Source organism: Pleurodeles waltl, chromosome 5 (genome assembly GCF_031143425.1).
Source record: "Pleurodeles waltl isolate 20211129_DDA chromosome 5, aPleWal1.hap1.20221129, whole genome shotgun sequence".
In the NCBI taxonomy this organism is placed as follows: Eukaryota; Metazoa; Chordata; class Amphibia; order Caudata; family Salamandridae; genus Pleurodeles; species Pleurodeles waltl.
Genome location: NC_090444.1, coordinates 114,378,207 through 114,397,712, shown reverse-complemented (window position 1 = coordinate 114,397,712; position 19,506 = coordinate 114,378,207). Strand labels below are relative to the sequence as shown.

Here is a 19,506-nt window from a genome sequence, read left to right as displayed (position 1 = left end):
GCAGCAAGGATGGCGTTTTTATCGACAGGGGTTCCGGGCTGCGAAGGTTTGTGGGCCGGGCCCTTGTGGGTCATACCTCCCACTGAGGTTGCAGATTTGTCAATGGTTGATTGAGTCTGCGACCCAGAGGTATTATCCTTTCTCATGCTGATGTAGTAAAGCAAGGACTGCTAAGGAAGTAGCATAGCAATACCAGCCAGTAGGTTGGAACTGAAATTCGGGTGGGGGTGACAATGGGTAATGTCCATGGCCTCACAGCGAGTTGTGGGCCATGTGGGCGGCCACCAGCAGCATAGGGGGGATCTTCTACCAGGCCGCTTGCCCAGGAGTGTGCAGAACGCAGCATGAGCAACCAGTAGGCCTCGGTCAGGCCTCAACCCTCGCAACGGGGGGGAAGTTCATCCAGCGGACTGTGAGGCATTGAAGTCATGGCCTTCACCAGCCCGCTTGCCCACAAAGCCTCCTGGGAAGCACATGCAGGTGGAGGGCCCTCTCAGGGAAGTTCTTCGACCAGGATCTTGTCCTCTGGGGGTCCTCCCTCTGTTCCCATTGGGCGCGGGCCAGCCTTCTCAGCCAGAAGAAGAAGAGGAAAAAAGGCACCAGGAGGCCAGGTGGCTTGGGGTGTACCCCGGCCCCAATCCACATCGATGTTCCCTTTTAAATGCCCCCCACTTGTTGGGGCCGAAGGGCCCAGCAAAGGCCTCCTGGAGAGCTGGGATGGCCGCGTGAAGGCCCGAGGCAGAGAGTCCAGGCCAGTCTAGAGGTCTGGGTGCAGCCGTCGATGAAACAGTTCAGGTGGCAGGAGCTGCCCCACCGAGTCATTTCAAGGGCTCCCTTAGAGAGCAGGAAGCCTTTGTCAGTAGCGGCCTATTGCATGCGGGGGAGGAGGCAAGCGACTGTGCTGTGGATGAACGATGGACCTGCTGCAAAGAGCGGCGGTGTCACACGTCAGCCAGGGGCATTTGGTGAACTTCCCCATTGTGCTCTGGGTATACGTCGTTGGGTTGCAGGCAGGACGGTCAGGAATGGTGGAGGAGGTCTGGGAGCGCCACTGGAATGCATCTGCCGTCTTGGGTGTTCAGGCCACGCCTCTAATGTGTATTATTTAACATTATATATAGTGCTTAGTTGTCCTTTTTGTATTTATACTTTATGCTTTGTTTGATGCTTGTGTACACTTTTAACCAGTATACCCATTGAAAGTGCTTAGAAACCGACGTATCAAGTGTTATACAAGTAAATCTAATTTAAATGTTATAAAATATGCTTATTAATAATATGGCTAAGGCACCATTTGGATTCACCGTGTGGATAGGTATCAGCAGAATTTTCCCACAGGATTTAGAGTCTACCTTGCACAATAAGGAGAGGTTTGTTTTTATTCAACATAATCTAGGGTTGTATGTTCTGGTTTGAAGTCTTGGAAGTATTCAATAGAGATTAGAGCAGCAATGTTGTTAAGGTCCATGTAGATGCCTGAAGCGGCTAAAGCATGAGTAGTGCCATATCAAGCTGACGATGTTCCTACCGCAAAGTGGAGACAAACTCCAAACCATGCATTCACAGAGCAGTAGAGAGGTGCCACTGCATGGCCCGAAGAGATGGTTCTGAGATGAGGTGTTTCTGTAGTTTATGATGAATCTTTGAATGTATTGTACTTTGCTTCGTGCAACAAAAACACTTTCATTTAAAGGAGATTTAGTTAGCATGACAAGTCTTAACAAATTCACTTTTTTGCCGAAGGACAGCAGTGTATATTTTAGCACATACGGCCCCTACTCTTCACTAATTGCAAACTCTGTTGTGGACTTTGGATCTCACTATACACAGGTGTGGGAATGAAACTCTTTCTCTTATATTTAGATGTAATGAATCTGTGTTCCTGATGCACCACTGTTTTCACCTTCCTAGATCCAGAATCCGTCTCAACTGGTGGGTTGATTCCCTCCCTAGATCTTACTAGCTCGCCATTCGCGAACAAACACACACGGTAGCTTTTTCCCCCAGCCCTTTTAGAGAAAAGTACAGTTTGCGTGAAGTAGCTCTTGTATCCGAAAAGCAGCCCGGCCATTAGCCCGACCCTTTAGCTTTGCTTCTTCTAGGTCTGCTGTTACGCAGCAGATCTTTTCAAATGTTGCCGCGGTCCGGGTCTTCTTCTAATGTTCTTTCTGAGGGAGCTTTCGATTCATCTCCACTAACAAGAGATGTGGATAGTCACTGTTCTAGATGGCTTTCAGACACTGATCATTAAGACTGTTGCTTGAGACCTGCAAAGGTCATTACATACCATTAAGCATCTTCTGCTGCCAAGGGAGGCTATATTGGGAATAGTCAATGGTGAGGAGCCCAGTGTCTCAAACTGATGTAATGAGTCTCCTCCTTGACTCTTCCTGCCTCCTACACTCTGTGGTCTTATAGCCTTAAATCTTCCTTCACCAGGAAGCACAGGTTTTGATATTTTGAAGTAAGTTTCTGTATATTGTAGGCTTTGGAAATGTAAGCATTCTTGTTTGCATATTTGGAAAAGTTATTCCATCGGCTGACAGGATTCTAAACTTTTGGGCTGCCATTTTGGCTTGTGCAGAATTAGCCAGAATGTGTGATAGTTATATATACTTTGTAAAACTAAACACCTACAAAATGCCTTATGTCGTTTTCAATGTTCAGTTCCTATTGATTTTGTATCTTAGATCTGCAAATGCAAATATTCATTTCATCTCTCCATGGAGATGTGTTGCAGGATTGTCGCAGGCATCATGAGGGTGGGTAACATGATATATTTTGATAATCTGCACCTTGCACTGTGACCTCCAAGGTCTATTCTCCCTCAACACTGACATCTGACTTGGTTGCTGGATAGCCCTCCAGTCCTTCTGTTGTTCAAGATGATCAGTGTCCTTGAATTTAGCTCAGTAGAAGTAACTTTTCCCAGCAACTTGGGACAGTTTGGCCTAGTTTTGAGCAACTTCGAAATCCTTTGGGGACCAATTTGTTGGGATCATTCCCATCCCCTGAATCTGTTACTGATGAACACCCTTTGACCTTTCAGTGATTTTAGACCGATAACAGTGGTAGACCAGTTCTCTTTAGCTGGAATGTTTTCATCAGTGAATGTTTGGTCAACCGATGTATTTAGAGCATCCTTAATTTCATCCAAATGCAGAAGAAATTCAACAGAAGTAAATTTGCGACTCCTGAGTAGAAATGTATGAATCTGACCCCATTCTGGAAGTAGAGGGGAGAGTACGCTTCAGCTAGAATCCCCGCCGTAACCCACAGGCGTATCCCTCTTCTTACAACAAACCCACCACACCGACCTTGGTTCAGCCGAGGACTGTAGACTGGTGACATGAGTGGCTTCTTTTATGGTACTCTGACACGTGAAATTTTAGTGTAATGCGTGCATCTAAGCACATAGCATCATATAGGCTGGAATATCATATGGCTCCCAAAATGTAACCCTTGCTACATTCTCAGCAGTGATCCTTCCAAGGACAGCACGTCTCAGGTTATCTTTGGTTTCTCAGTTCTTTTCAGTCTCTAGTGTTTGCTGTCACAGTCTGGTTAGAATCTTTTATCTCAAATGATTAAATTACGAAAGACTGGTGAGCATGTTTTCTGTGTCTTAGCCTATAATCGAACTAATTTATTTGTTGGCTAACATGCTTTCATGTTCCACATTACTTTCATGCGTAATTGTGAGAATGCACGTGTAAGGACAAGGTTACCGTCGTGCCATAGTCTAATTTAAATTGCTTTTTTAAATTAATTTTCACGGTGGAGACGTCCTTCCTTTGTACTTGCCTCCGATTTATCGTTTCTCTCCTGCTGTGTCTGTTTTCCAGAGTACATGGAGTTTTTCTCTTGCCTTGGGTTGGCATTAGGAAGTGTTTTCAGGCCGTGGATTTATTTTTATTTTTCAAGTTGTATTCGTGTATTCTTATGTCCAGTCAGTCAGTCAAATTTCTTTATTCGGCAGAATGTAATAAAAGTACAAAAATTAAAACACAGTTACATTAAATATGAAGCAATATTCGGCGGACATAATTCACAATTCCAGAGTACAGAAAAAAATATTTACAGGTAGGAATCTAAAAATTCCTATAAAAGATGATACCTAAAATGCAGTAGCGACATCATGGTCAAATAGAATCTAATACAATTACATTTTTATGTCCAGTGGACCCAAGATATCAGCTCTCTGTACATAAAAGGAGGTGAAGATAAACTTGGATGTTTCATAGAAAGTACACTTTTCAAACAATAACATAGACAACATTAAGCAAGAAAGTTAAAAAAGAAAAGAGCGGGGATGGAGGGGCGTGGGCGAGTTATGCACCGTGGAAGGAAACTTGAACAGGAGAGGACCATGAGTGGTTGAGTGAGGAACAAGATGAGAGGAGGGGCTGGGGGGGAGGGGGAGAGGAGGATGGCACCAGCACATGATGTGCAGAAGTACAAGGACAGGTGAGTTGAGGGAAGGTTACTCAGGGGTCAAGTAATGAGATTATTTTTGGAAGGTTCACCTGGTTTTGAAATAGAAGTTCAGTGAGTTCTATTTGGATGGAAAAGGAGGGTTTTTATTTTTTTTCTGAGAAGTAATTAACGAGTCTGGTTGTGGCTCTGTGTTCGCTCGGTGTTGTTCACATCTGATGTAGTATTAAACAGAGCACCGATTCATTCATCCATTGGAAATACTTGCTGCACCCCAGATCCCCTGGTCTCTGTTTTCACCCGCTGTGTGTGGCAAGTGCCACGATCACAAGCACCAACACTACAACTGCCACCACGAGAACAACCCTACAAGAACTCTACCACAACGTGTGACTGCAGAAATAAAACACCTGAACCGCACATCTACCTACCTGCACCAACAACTCTACTTTATCACAACTGCACAAAGGCCTTTAATCACAACACACCTACAGCATTACACCTGCAACAGAACTACAGCTCTGCAACTGCATCAATATCCACCTGCACAACAACGATACATCAGTTCTGCAACTGCACAACTACAACATTCAGGCATATTTCAGGGTAACCTCTGAATCCCAGAAGGAAGAGGGTCTGATTGAATGGTATGTATTCAGGGCTTTCCTAGCATCTGCAGACATCTTCAGAGGATGGATCAATGATGGTAACAGTCATTCCTTCAACCAACTCCTCAGACTACGGCTGTACCTGTCGTTTCCTAATGGCCGCCCTTCTACCTTTGCTCAACTTCTTACCCACTCAAAGCGCTACGAGGCGGCTGGAAACTGAAATATAGCATAGACAAAATGGAAAATAAATAAACTGTACTAATACAGATGCACAGCTATGCCTACAACGACAACTGCAGAAGAGCATCACTGCAGTTATACGACAAAAACAATCCCAACTGCTGCAGGCATTTAAAACTATAGCGAACATACAGCTGCCAAACTACAGTACCAAATGCAGAACTACTACATCAGTGCAACTCCACCCTCACATGTACAACTAGTGGCATAACAAAGGTCCCCACAGCCCCGTGGTGCGGAGGGCCCTGAGCTCCCAGTGTTCTATTAGGACAGCACCCTGGCCTGAGAGCTCCTGAGTGAGTCCAGAGAGGGGAGGCTCCTTGTTCTTTGCAGGGGGACTTCTTCACGTTTCGTTACCCACTGTGTACAACAACCCAAAAACTGTACAGAAGGAAAACAGCCAATCCACTTCACAACTGCACAACTCCAGCAACACCAAAACTGCAAAAGCAATGCCCCTCCTGCACGCTCCACCAGCAATTGCTGAACTACAACACAATAAGGTTTACAACTATCCACCTCCAATGTAACTTCAATGTAAGTGCTCCCCTTACACTGCACAGTCCCAACCTTATTTCTACAACGCACAACCTCTATTGACGTATAACTACAACTATGCAATACCACAGTCAGAGAATTTCCAACCATTCCACCACACTACAACTGTTAGCATGTCTATGAATCGTGGCCCACACACCTCCAAAAGCTTGATCGGAGCCAATCACTGAGAAGCTGGGCGCGAACTCTATGGATCATGAGGCTTCTGTCAGGTTCTTCCACTGTCTTGTGGGAGTGACTGTCTCATTTTGGGAGGGTTCTCCGCTGAGTTTGTGGGCGGCAGAGTTAGAAGGCGAGGACAGGCGTGAGCAGTTTGGTGGTGCTCGCAGGGTTTCAGGAGGTGCCATCTTTGTGGAGTGACTTCCTGTTTACTGGACTTCATACATTAAGGCGCTCTCCCACTCTGCTGTATGCAGTTTACTCAGTTCACTGTGGATTCCTTCACTTCTGGGGAACCTTGTTTCATTTGCAGAGCAGGGGTAGGTTTATAAGTGCTGCTGACTTTTCCTTTGTGCCTCACAACCCGTCTGGCTTCTTTTCTTACTTGTACTTTTTGCCACTGTGGTTTTTGATCCTTTTCTGTGTCCTTTTCCTGAGATCTGCTTACTCGGATTTCCTTCCTTTACATTGTTGCTACTTACTCCTGATTTAGATTGTGGAAAGCGACCTGCCGCTATCCTAGGTTTTGACTGTGGGCATTCCATGGGTGAAGTGGGAATTCTCCGCTCCTGCTATGCACCAGCACATTCAAGGTATGACCCTAGCGCCCGGCACCTGTGAACAACTGCATAGACGCAGCACCACTGCAAACGACTTTACACTTGCACAACTACAATAGTGATACAACTGCACAGCTATGCCTCTGCTACAGGACAAACACACCACAACTGCACCGCTGCAGCACCACATAATGTAGTTACTGCACAAACACAATAGTACCAATGCAGCACATTTACAACATCCAATGTGCACTACTACAACACACCAGCTGCATAGCTGCAGTGCCACAACAGCACAACACTTCTAGTAGCATATCTACAAAATGACTGCAAGTTTAGAACACCGTCTCCAATATAACTACAACAAAAGCGCTACTCACATTTGCCCAGATGCAATTCAAACCTCCACCACTTCACATCTACAACAAACCAGCATGAGAACTACACACCGGCATAGTATTGCAGCTCAGTATCTGCAGCACAACTACATATTTACAATAAAACTAGACCTCCTCAACATCACAACTGCATTTGTACGATAAGTACAGCAAAGCTCATACAGGAAAACTACCAGTGCGCAACCATCACTCCTCACCTGAAAAAGCACACCAGCCCCTTACACATGCATGGCAACACAGTGAATGCATAACTGCAACGACACTAGTGCTGTACCATTGCAAAACAACAACTGCACACCAGTACATCAGCTGTACAACTACAACACTGCAACTGCATCCCCAACTGTACAACTACAACAATTCATCTGCACAACTGTATGACTGTAAGCACTGGACTATAATGTCCTTTTAACTACCTTTCACACCTGTACACTTACAATGAAACAGATCCGTAGCTACAAATATAACACCTCTTCACAGCCACCTACCTTTACATTTTACAAGTAGGGCACATTCACACTTGCATGCATTCAACACTGTAACTGCACAAATATGGCACCACAACTGAATTCATCTTAGAGCCCCATATTTTACAACTTCACAAATACAACATTGCAGATGCCCAACTACAGCATACACTACCGCAGACTACAGTCGCAGAGGCAACAACACAGCTCCACAACTACCACATGTTGTACCGACCGGATAGAAGCAGGGATCCAGAACAAGCTTTTAAAAATACCGCCTGGTATACCCACAGGAGTTTCCTTTTATTAGAGGGTACCAGGGGTATAGATAAAAACAAATCAGTTCCAGTTTCTGAAAGGTAATAATGTTCCTAGAAACCTTTAGTTAGGCTAACATGTTTCGGCCCTCGCCAAAAGCTCGTCTAGGTCTGGGGCCTCCGGCCAGAGCCACTGATACAAAGGAGACCAGTGTGCCTGTTCTCCTCTGTGTCAGTGGTGAGGCATTTGCTCTCTGCAGTAAATCACACAGTGCGCCTGTTCACCTTGGTATCAGCCCTGAGCTGTTTCTATCTTTGAGAGTTTTTTAGGGTTCAGGGATGGCTACGGGTGTGGGAGAGTAAGGGTTTTTCAGGGTGCAGTGATGTGTACGGAATAATAAGGTGGTTTAGAGTTCAGGGATGGGTAAGAGTATGGGGTAGTAAGAGATGTTTTGGGACCAGGGACGGTTAAGGGTATGGAGTAAAGGGGTTTTAGTATTTTAGGAGATTCTGGGGGTTATTTCAACTTTGGAGGAGGTGTTAATCCGTCCCAAAAGTGACGGTAAAGTGACGGATATACCACCAGCCGTATTACGAGTTCCATAGGATATAATGGACTCGTAATACGGCTGGTGGTATATCCGTCACTTTACAGTCACTTTTGGGACGGATTAACACCTCCTCCAAAGTTGTAATAACCCCCTATATTTTTCTTGTAGAAGTAACGGAAGATATTCCAGAGCTAAAATTAGAAAACATTTTCTATAAGTTCACACAGTCTTCCTCACTCATATGAGAACAAAGTCAGATATTGTGAGTAAAACGTTACACCTCCTCAGATAATGAGCTATGGCCTCACATGTATTCTTGAGGATCTTTGCTCACCTCTGCAGAAGAACATACAAGATAGTCATCAGTTCAGCCAAAGCCCCACGTTACCGCACGGTGACATACCCACACCTTTGTATTTTAGTACTGTTTATACTCCTCCTCTGCACCCTTCTGGTTTAATTTAAGGTTGTACATTTTTTTAATTGAGGTAGACACTTAATCAAAACGTAGGTTTTGTCAACCGTGTCATTTCGAAACAAACAGCATTTTTTAACTTGTGTTTTAGGGTCAGTATATTGCAGCCAAATTCAGCCCTTCAGCTTGTGAACCAGATAATTTGAGAAAAAAATCTTTCTGAGACTCACCGTTCATAATGTGTTATTAAATATACCTTCACAAGCACTGCCCCAAAAGGCGAGTAATGTTGCCTACTTGTGGTTTCTGCCTACCTCTAATTCGTGGAGGAAATAAGTGTGGTATCCACATAGTAGCCACACATTTCTGAATGTAGCTATCCGAGAATGCTGCACGTTTGTAAATGCTTCCCTCAAACTGTGGTTAGAGATGGGTATAAGTTGTACCCCTCAAAATATTGGAGTACTCCCAATAAAACTGTACTCCTGCGTGTGTGTCACACTCATAAGGGACAAGTAAAGTGCAAAGCAATGACCGTGAAGTCAATGCCAACTTTACGTGTCCCCAGGACACACACAGGGCAATTTTTTGCACTATTTAAATACCATAAAATGTTGTTTTGTAGACATAATTTGAGATTTCCAGAACATTCTGGTGTTAAAAAGTGCTAGGGTCTATGTAGGCAACATTAGCCTCTAGTCCCCAGGGATTTAAAGTTTTCTAAACTATTTAGGGGGTCGACCGGGTTCCCCAGATGCCGGACACTGTAGCCCACCCTCATTGGTTTTTGAGTCTTGTAATTTTGATTTTCCGTGGCAGCAATTTTGCCACTTTTCTGTCCACTGTGGTAAGCCCACATCTCAGGTACAGTTTTTTATCACAACTGGGGAATTATGGATGGTAGAAAGTTTGCTGGACTTTAATTTAACAATATTTTAACAGTATTTTCAAGGTTTTTTTGAGGAATAAAAGATGGTTGACTCACAAAACCCACACCGCCCTAAATTGTCCGTGGTCACTAGTTTTCAGATGTATCTGGGGTTGGTAAAGTTCCCAGGCTGTCTGCCACAGATACTGCCACTGTGCCTAGCGCAAAAGCCTTACCAGTTGTCAGCATCCCCACTCCCTGGGCATGCAATAGCCAACCTGCAGATGTGGTTTTATTTGGAGATGGATAGGAACATTGAATGGTAGGAGACTTGATATTATATATTCATTTTCACAGAATGTCTTGCTCCTTATTTTCAGTGCCTACAAAAAATACATTTTTGAAAAAAACTAGCTCTCTAACACCTGATACTATATACGATCCAAAATTTGGAGCAGCGGGAACAGCCCCGCTTCCTAAAGTCACGTTTTTTGGGACATTTAAAAATACATGGTTTTCTACCACTTTAGGTTCTGTTCATTTGTTTTTTAATTGTCAGGCGATGTAGGGTCAGTTCACAATGATGCATCATTTGATGCACGGCTTGAGAGTTGACCTGTGGGTATTTCAGGCTTTTATTAAAATTATAAATACTACATGACTCTGTGATCAAAAGAGCCTGGCAGGTGTAGCACCCGAGTTCCCCGAAATACTAATTTTTCAAAGCACCTTTGCAAGCAGAAGTTCCTTTTTAAAAGTGCTGCAAGCAAACATCCTTGTGGCGTTTTGAGGCCTGGAATAGAATTATTCATCCATCACTTGCCCAGAGTCGGACTGGAAAACAAAATCAGCCCTTGCACAGATGCTCAAAGCAGCCCCACACTGCAGGAGCCCGCGAATGGAATGGAGTCTGGCGCAACTGATTGGGTCAAGGCAACCCTTCTTGCTCAAATTGCAGAAACCTACCCTGCGGCCTACCTCGAAAATGCCCGAGTGGCTGAATGGTCAGTTGCTTGTGGCTCTCTTCATCGCTTACAACTAATTTCTGAGCCCTGTAAGTTCCAGGTAGGAGCCCATACAGTTCTGCACAGAAACAATTTGTGTCATCCCGAGATGCTCACTGTCATGCACAGAACACCCGCGCTTTGTCGCATATCACGTACTCGTTTTTATATAGAGCTCGTGATCAGCGACAGTATCTGTGTGCTTCCGCGCTGTACCCTTGTGCTGGTAGCCTGTACCAGTGCTTTCACCTGCACAAATCTGGAGGGTGGTGGGGGTTCTATACTTGTGTCCAGGTGCTTAGGCAATCGTTGACTTTTCACATGTGGTTCTGAAAGACGGTGCCTGCCATCCATTAGTGGTCCTCAGCCCCAGGAGACAATACCTGGTTACCTTTAAATCATGGCTGCCGGTACATGCTATGCAGTGTACTGTGTAATGAAAGCTATGAAAGCCCATACCACGTATAGAATCACTTCCCACACCTGATGAAAACCAATACAACATCGTATCGACCACAGACCCTGTATCGGCGTTCTGTTTGTGAGGGCAAGCGCTTCAGCACCCCATGCAGGGGTAGTAAGTGCTGTATAAATGCAACAGTGGAATGCGTTGGGCAGTGGCCATACGCCCACGACTGCTGGGACGTGCTTACGGGGTCAGGTGCTTCCTGTGCCTCTGAGATATTGCAACCTTCTAGCTGAGCTCCCTTGAGCTATTGAGTTCTCTATCCCTGAGTCTTGCTGTCACCCCAGTGCTTCTTTTCTAAAGCTTATATTTCAGATCTTCACCTATAGTACGCTTGTCTCCTTGTAACCGTTGACTCGGTAAGTCCATCTTGGAGATACAGCTGCATCTGTACCGGTTGCTAGTTGCTGCTTCCCACAAGGCATTCTTTTCTGACCTGTTGTGCTATCTGGACAGGCAGCATGGCTTCCAGAAGGGGTTTTGCTTTTCGCAGTCTCATGGAGGGAAGTGAACAGTAGACCACAGAGTCAATTCTGCGGCAAATTGGATTGGATCATAAATACAATTAACTGCACATACATCTCTGCAGCAAGCTCCTTAAGCTATCTTAATGGGACTGTAATCGAGACGCTGCAGTAGGTATCTTCACCCGCTCAGCAGTCTCATTAGAATCAGAATTTGTTATCTGAAGGTTAGAGGCAGCCCAAAAAAATCAGCAAATTTAAAGCAATGTTGTGAGCACAGGAAGATCTAGAAGAACGGGTGAGCCCTGCAGAAGAGAAGAGGAAGCGGAGGGAAACAGAGGACTGCAGTGCTAGGAATCAATCCTTTGCACAGTGGCATAAGCGTTACCATAGCAACGGAACACATCACGTATCCCAGATGCACTTAAACAAAAAACATTACACTCAACCTGACTGCCCTGCAGCAGTTTACCAAATACATCACACAGATGCACTACACCAAGTACTGCCCATCTCCGCACCCAGGGTTTTAAAAAAATATTACACACAATATAGCAGCTAGGCCTGAATACAAAGGGAGGGCAAAGTATCGGAAACAACCATTACTGTCACCATTTAGTCATCCCTAAGAATTGGAGTAGACGCCTCACCCACTGACCGTGACATGCTTCACCATCAGCACCTGTCCACACCCTAGTAGAGCAATACCAGCAGGGCAGGCTCAACCAAACCTTTGGGAGTTCTTAGATAAAGTACCGACTGGATAGAAGCAGGGATCCAGAACAAGCTGTTAAAAATACGTCCTGGTATACCCACAGGAGTTGCCTTTTATGAGAGGGTACCAGGGTTTATAGATAAAAATAGTTTCTGAAAGGTAATAATGTTCCTAGAAACCTTTAATTAAGCTAACATGTTTCGGCCCTCGCCAAAAGCCCGTCTGGGGCCTCCGGCCAGAGCCTGAGCCACTGATACAAAGGAGACCAGTGTGCCTGTGTGTCAGGGGTAAGGCACTTGCTCTCTGCAGTAAATCACACAGTGTGCCTGTTCACCTTGGTATCAGCCCTGAGCTATTTCTATCTTTGAGAGTTTTTTTAGGGTTCAGGGATGGCTACGGGTGTAGGAGAGTAAGGGTTTTTCAGGGTGCAGTGATGTGTACGGGATAGTAAGGTGGCTTAGAGTTCAGGGATGGGTAAGAGTATGGGGTAGTAAGAGACGTTTTGGGACCAGGGACGGCTAAGGGTATGGAGTAAAGGGGTTTTAGTATTTTAAGAGATTATATTTTTCTTTTAGAAGTTACGGAAGATATTCCAGAGCTAAAATTAGAAAACATTTTCTATAAGTTCACACTCTCTTCCTCACTCATATGAGAACAAAGTCAGATATTGTGAGTAAAACATGCACTTTCTATAGAAGCAGCAATATGTCCTTAGAATCTCTTTTGTTCTACCACAGCTTCCCTCAGTCCCATAAGGAACAACTAGAGCACAAACATTCTAAATTGATGGTATAATACGGCACACCTGAACACCATCTTGACGGAATCAAAGTTTTAAAACTGAAAGCATTTCCTACACAGGAGACTGCTGTAAATAAACACAATGAGGGGTTTCTTTTTGTCATCATGGTTAGTTAGAAATTATGGTTATTGCTCTAGAAAGCTAAAATGAGGAGTCAATTTTGTTTTGCTTAAATATCTTTATGATCGATGTGAGAAAAAAGGTTGCTGTTCTAAGTGAAGCGGGTGCTTGCAGCAGCTGCCTCCAGAAGCGTCTCCATTGTTCTGCTGCAGTTTCACCGCAGTATTCTAATGAACAACTAGAGAGCTAGCAGTCTGTATTTATGGAAAACGTGTGTCGCACCTAAATACCATCTTCACGGATTCACAGCTGTAAGAGTGAAAGCATTTTCTTTAGAAAGGGGCAAAATGGGACGGTACATTTTGTCATATAAATTATGGTTGGTGCTGTAAAAGCTAAACGAGGACACATTTTCTTTAAATTCTCAAATACTTTCCTCGCCAATTAAATGTACCTCCAGCAGCAGCTTCACAAGTGGTTCCCCAGAGTGCTAACATCTCATACTCTTGTCAAACCATCTTGATAGAATCAAAGCTGTAAAACTGAAAGCATTTCCTAAAGCGGTTTGTTTTTGTCACAGAAATATTGGTTAGTGCTGTAGAAATCTACAATCTGGATACGTGTTCTTTGAGTTCTCAAATATCTTCCTCATCCATTTCGGTAAAGCATACTGATATGCAAAGTGAAATGTACTTTCAACCCCAGCAGCGGTCAGTAAACTTCCTAGGGACCAACTGCAACTTCACCGCAGAGTTAGTTATAAAGAGCTTGAGTGATAGCTTGTGGTATTCAAGGCAAAAGTGAGAGCGGAATGCCATTTTATTGAAAATGGATTCAGAAGTCTTGAACTTAAAGCCTTTCCTGATGAGCGGGTTGAAATACATTAGCATTTAGATGGTAATCCAGAAATGATACCAGGGTTGATAGTTTTTAGTAATTTGAGCCATAATATATTTTTGAAAAGGCTAAAAATAGTTAAAAAGTGAGGCATCCTCATAGCTATAGCTATCACTTTATACATATGTTTACTCACCCTACCCATCTTCTCAGTTGCTTAATTGCTAATTTTCAAATAGCATTTTGCTGGACAAACTTTGTATGCAGCTGTGGTTGGGGCTCTCAGAGAGATGCTAGCAATGGATTGGGTGCAGACACAATGGCAACCCCTGCATCACACAGCTAAAAGTTGTGCACAGCAGCCGTTGGCCATCTGCTGAGGGTTGTGTACAGAGACAGCATGGGTTTGGTACCAACGCGAGGTTATGCATAGGGACTAACTATAAGGCTAGTTCCTGTGGCCAACCCCCACTACGAACGACCCTAGGTCTTGTGCAGCGGGGTTTGGGCACTCTTGGAGGGTTGGATGCTAGGCCAATTTAGAATATGATCAAAAAATGACTGTACAGCAACCAACTCACTGAATACAAGCAAAAATTAAAGTGGTGTTATAGAAGTAATGTTAAAAAATTCAGAAATCGTTGTTCAGATTGCTATAGAGTACAGAGGTCCTAAAGGCATTATGTGACTTCTAAACAGTGCATGATGGGGGTGCAAGTTATAGTTAATTGGTAAAGTGGTTTTGTTATTTTTTTAATTAATTATTTGAACGCATAACTATAATGTAAAAAAGTTAATGTGGGTACATATGTGGGTAGATCATTTGTTACTGCAAACAATGTGTGGTAAAGTACAACAGTGTAATACAATGTGTTTTTAAAAGTCAACATGTATTATATGCGTTGTAAAAGCCTGTGTAGTAAATGCATGCATGGTAACAAATGATATTCGTCACAATATGCCCGGTCTAGTCTCTTTCGGAGCAGAACTATGAAGCACATGAATAATGCTTCCTAAGTGGCAGCTGTCCTCCGCACGTTTCATGATTAAAGGGGTGGGGCGTTAAAGGGACAGAGTGAGAGTGCACAGCAGTCTCCTCAGTGCGCATGTATGTTTTGCCGGCCGTCTCGGGCCAGCCAATCGCACATGCACACTAATCTTTCTCCAAACTGGTACTGTGTTGCTGGGTTGGAGACAGCAGGCAGTGGCTCCCAGTCTGCCTCGAAGCATCAAGCCAGGGCGCTCCAGCCAATTCTAACGCTGCTTTCATGTTGCCAGCAGCATGAGAGCACTGTTAGGATTGGCTGCAGGGCAGGCTGGGCAAGATTTTTTTTTGGTTTGTTTTTTTAATTTAATGTTATCCCATTTGTTTTGGGTGCCCCCCCACTCCGCTGCCCGCCACTCGCCACCCCGCCCCTTTACCACACTGCGAGCCATGACTGCTCTCTCCCCTTTATCAGCCTAGAGTCTTTAAGTGAAGAACCTCATGCCACAATGTCTCCGCTCTCCTCTGTATCAGCCCTGAGTCATTAGGCTCCTGCACCTCGATCTCCTTCCTCTTCACCACCTGCTCGGCTTCACTGAATTGCACTCTATGAAAGAATCACCTCTTTATTTGCAATAAGGAGTTTATCCATTTAACCGTGGAAACGAAGCACCCCCTACACACCCGTGACTCCCTACTCTCTACTCCGTCTCTCACACACGCACCTCCTCTCTCACTCCACACCCGGGTGACGATCGCTCATGTTAACCTGAAAAAAAAACAAATCAGTAAATAATATTTGGCAGAGTGTGGCATTTTAAGTGTGAGCCTCCGCTAACCGTCTTTAAAGGAACTGGAGCGGGCGTCGGGTGTTTCCCCGGTGACCCGGAAGGGTGGGGACTGGTTTTGCAGCAGCGGGGGGGCGTTTTTGTTACTGGTGCTGCAAACTCGGCTCCCAGTAACAAAAGCAGCAGTGCTTCGTACTTGCAAAAGTCCCCCACCCTTTCACCCCCACCCCCCGACCGGGGGCTGGTCTGGCGTAATTGACAGGGCCGGTTTGTGCTGTGTACGCACTGACAGTCTGTTAATCGAACTATTATCAGATTTTTGAACTCATAAGCACAGCCGAGTTCACTGGTTGCTTAGATGTCTGCACAGGCTCGTGCATAAGGATCGATGGATGACGTGGTTAAGGCTCTGCCCTTGAACTCTTCATTCTTGATTTTAACTCCAGGTCAGATGTTGGGTTGGCCATATATAGTGCTCAACTCCTGGCTCCCCATCACATCCTGACTCCCAAAATAATGTTCACTGCAAGTCCCTCTTTCTTGTAAGAGGTTCTACTGCTTAGATATAATATATTCTCTCTAAAGCACCACAACCCCTAGATGTAGGCATGCTCTATAGCCAATAACAACAAGAATGACTTCCATGTGCCCAGAAAAAGAAGAAACAACACAAACTTTATTGTGCAGCTCATTCATGTTGGAGAATTACCTACTAGAAAATAAAAAGGTTCTAAAAAAAACGTGTCTCTGGTTCTAGGAGTTAGGTCAACTCTATATGGAAAAACAATACCCGTTTAAGGGTGATATTCTTAACCGAGAAATCCTGACGTTTATTTACAGCTTTGTGCAGAAATATATAAAGCGTTTCAGACTTGCCTCCCTTCACCTAGACATGTAAGCACCTGGTACAGATCTCTTTGCATTGGCCAACCAACCCTTGTTTCTCTTTGTTCTCTCCCCCTCGTGCCCCCGCAGTTTGTGAAGTTTGCAAACATCGAGGAAGACACCCCGTCTTACCACAGAAGCTATGACTTCTTTGTGTCGCGGTTCAGTGAAATGTGCCACAACAACGACGATGACTTGGACATCCGGAACAAGTGAGTATGACGATGTGTCTCCTTCTCTGAGGCAGAACATTCCTAAGAAACTACAAAAAGATACAGTGATGATCAAGGTTGTTTACTGTTCTTTCCTGCAACAACCTGGCCATATAGACAACACAAAATGTATTGGATGAGGAAGCCTCACCTATACTTCGGTGGCATGCTTCATCATAGGTGCCCTGTTAAGATGATACTGTCAGGGTGGACTCAACCTCTGCGCGAGGGAGGTTTCAGTAAGGATTACTGGATAATCAAGGGATCACCTCAAGGTAAATCCAAAGGCCATTCCTTTGTTGTTGGGTATCCAGGGTACGATCAAAATAGGGAAGGTGGACGAGTACGAATTCCATGGCTTGATAATGCTCTGTAGTGCCCTTCAAATACCTTGAAATTACCTCAAGGTATTTTTGCAATAAATCTATGATGAAACATTGCACAGAAAATGTGGGGCTGGGTCGTTGCAGGAAAGACCAATAAATAATCTTGATCACCATCGCATCTTTTTGTGGTTTTGTGTTATGTTTTTGAGGATATGTGGTGCATCTGAATCTCTATGAGATATACTAACATAACAATTCTACCCCTTGCTTTATTGCGTTTCTCTCCGCAGTGTACCTCAGTAGGCTTATACCTTGTGTTGTTGAAGAACAAGCTGCAGTGGGTCCCCTACTGACTGGGATCTCTGGTGGGAACTTTCATTGAGACAGTGAAAGTAGTGTCTGTTGGATCCCATTTTGGCATATTGGGTTTACCAAATTAACTTAGCCGCAATGGGGAAAGCTGAGTTTGCAGCTTGGTTCTTGTTCCTAATGCCATAGATTGTTTTAATTGATGCTTGTTGGTTCCTGTTGTTTTTAGTTGGCATTTTTGTTTCACCAATAGAATTTGTAACTGGACATATGTTATGCACTATACTGTCTTGTAGCACTTTTGGAGTATGGGGACCCATGCATTTCTAGGATTTTAGTCAAGGAGAGTCAGTGTTTTGTGTTTGATGTTATTTGATGGGCCACTGGAATTATGTGGCAGGGGCGGACCAAATTATGCTGCAGGATTGACTAAATTATGCAGCAAAAAATTGCAAATTACGTGGCATAATGTGGCACAATTTATGATATCACTTCATTATTTTGTCATTTGTACACATGGGAACACTATCAGAACAAATATTTCACTATACTGGTACCCGTTTAACACCAAAATACAGCATTAAGCAATTGAAAGATGAGCAGTCAACCTTTGTGAAGGCATTTCCACTGCACTGGGACACATGGCCAACTTTTTAGTAACTATTGACCAGTTTGAGCTGGAAACCAATTTTTTGTTAAAGTCTTCAGATTATGCAGCAGATACATTTTGTGGCAAATTCGACAAAGCCATAATTATGCGGAAAAGCCAGTGGCTGCATAATCTCACAATTCCAGTGGCCCTGCTTATATGTAGCGAAGTCCAAAAAAATATGTGCCATAAATATATGCAGTACAAAACGTTTCTAACTTGTCTACATGGATTTATGTCATGGATTTGACCATCTGATCCTGTTAAAGTTGAGGCAGAGCACTTCTGCCTCGGTACGTTCAATATATGGACTGACTACACTTACTGGAGCAGAATATTAAAAGACACTAATGGCCCGGAAGGTTAGGAGCAAAAATTGTTATAGTTGGTGCTCTAACCTTTCCTCTGGCAAAATAAAATGCTGGTGATGGTGCAAATTGCTGCACATACCTGCGGTGAGCAATAAGTTAGGTCATCATTAAGGTCGACGATGGTGTTTAGGGACAGTTGGTGCTTCCAGATCCATTAATTTTGGAGGATGGTTGAAAGTGGATACATGAGGTAGTTGCTTACTAATGCCAATACTTTTGCTGTATTTATACATGCATATCCCAACCATCCTGCATTTGGTCCTGTTTAAAAACGTGCTTTACATATAGAGTCCAGTCGAGCAGTACAGAGATTTTTAGTATGATCCAAATTCTCCTTTGTGAATAGGCTGGTATCAAGTTGAAGTGTATTTGATATTGCAGTTGCTTCCTTCCCTGGAACCAATTTGTTTAGCTGAAACTACAGGAAGACGTTATTCATCTACTTGACTATACCTGGTGACTACATCAACACAGAGTTAGAAGATGCATGCATTAGACCTCACAAGAAGCCATCTCTGATGTGTTTCACCAGTGATGGTTAGGTCCATGAATCAGGCATGCTTGTAAGACAACTATTTTTCTGCACGGATAGTGAATTATTATGTCCATTCACCAGAATTCACAGTATTTCACATTATGGATGCTGTCCTCTATATCGTAAACTCTGGCATTTTGTTTTTTTTATCTGATATAATCATATTTGAGCAAATGTCATGACATCAGCGAGTTTTACGTAGATGGTAATTTGAAGGAGGATTTGAATGCAAGCACCTGTGTTACTTTGGGGAATTCCCTATTAAAACAAAAGTGGGAGAGAAATTAGAGATATAACCTATTATAATGGAACTTTCACAGGACCCAAATCCCCTGGTCATGAACGGTGGCACGCTTGATCCATTTTTGGTATTGCTTTTAGCATGTTGGTCACATTTAAGGCATAAGCCATTAAGGTGTATAAAAAAAAATATGACTTGTTTTTTAAAGTATTAGATTTGGAGGAAGCCTTTCTCTGAGCGGACCACCTCAAAATCATTAGACAACAAGTGCTTGCTAGAATAGTCCAGTGTTTGTGTCTGGTAATCTGATAGCTTACTTTCTGGTGGAGATGGTGACTT

At 43.8% G+C, this 19,506-nt stretch overlaps 1 protein-coding gene across 2 annotated transcripts in view; it reads left to right on the top strand.

Annotated features, from left to right (window-relative positions):
* The window catches only part of EFR3B (EFR3 homolog B), a 501,803-nt gene that overhangs the window by 299,843 nt on the left and 182,454 nt on the right, over nt 1-19,506 (top strand). For both annotated transcript variants that reach the window (XM_069233752.1, XM_069233751.1), the window contains exon 5: nt 16,615-16,736. In XM_069233752.1, coding sequence (XP_069089853.1) covers nt 16,615-16,736 — 122 coding nt within the window. The remainder of the gene's footprint in view (nt 1-16,614; nt 16,737-19,506) is intronic.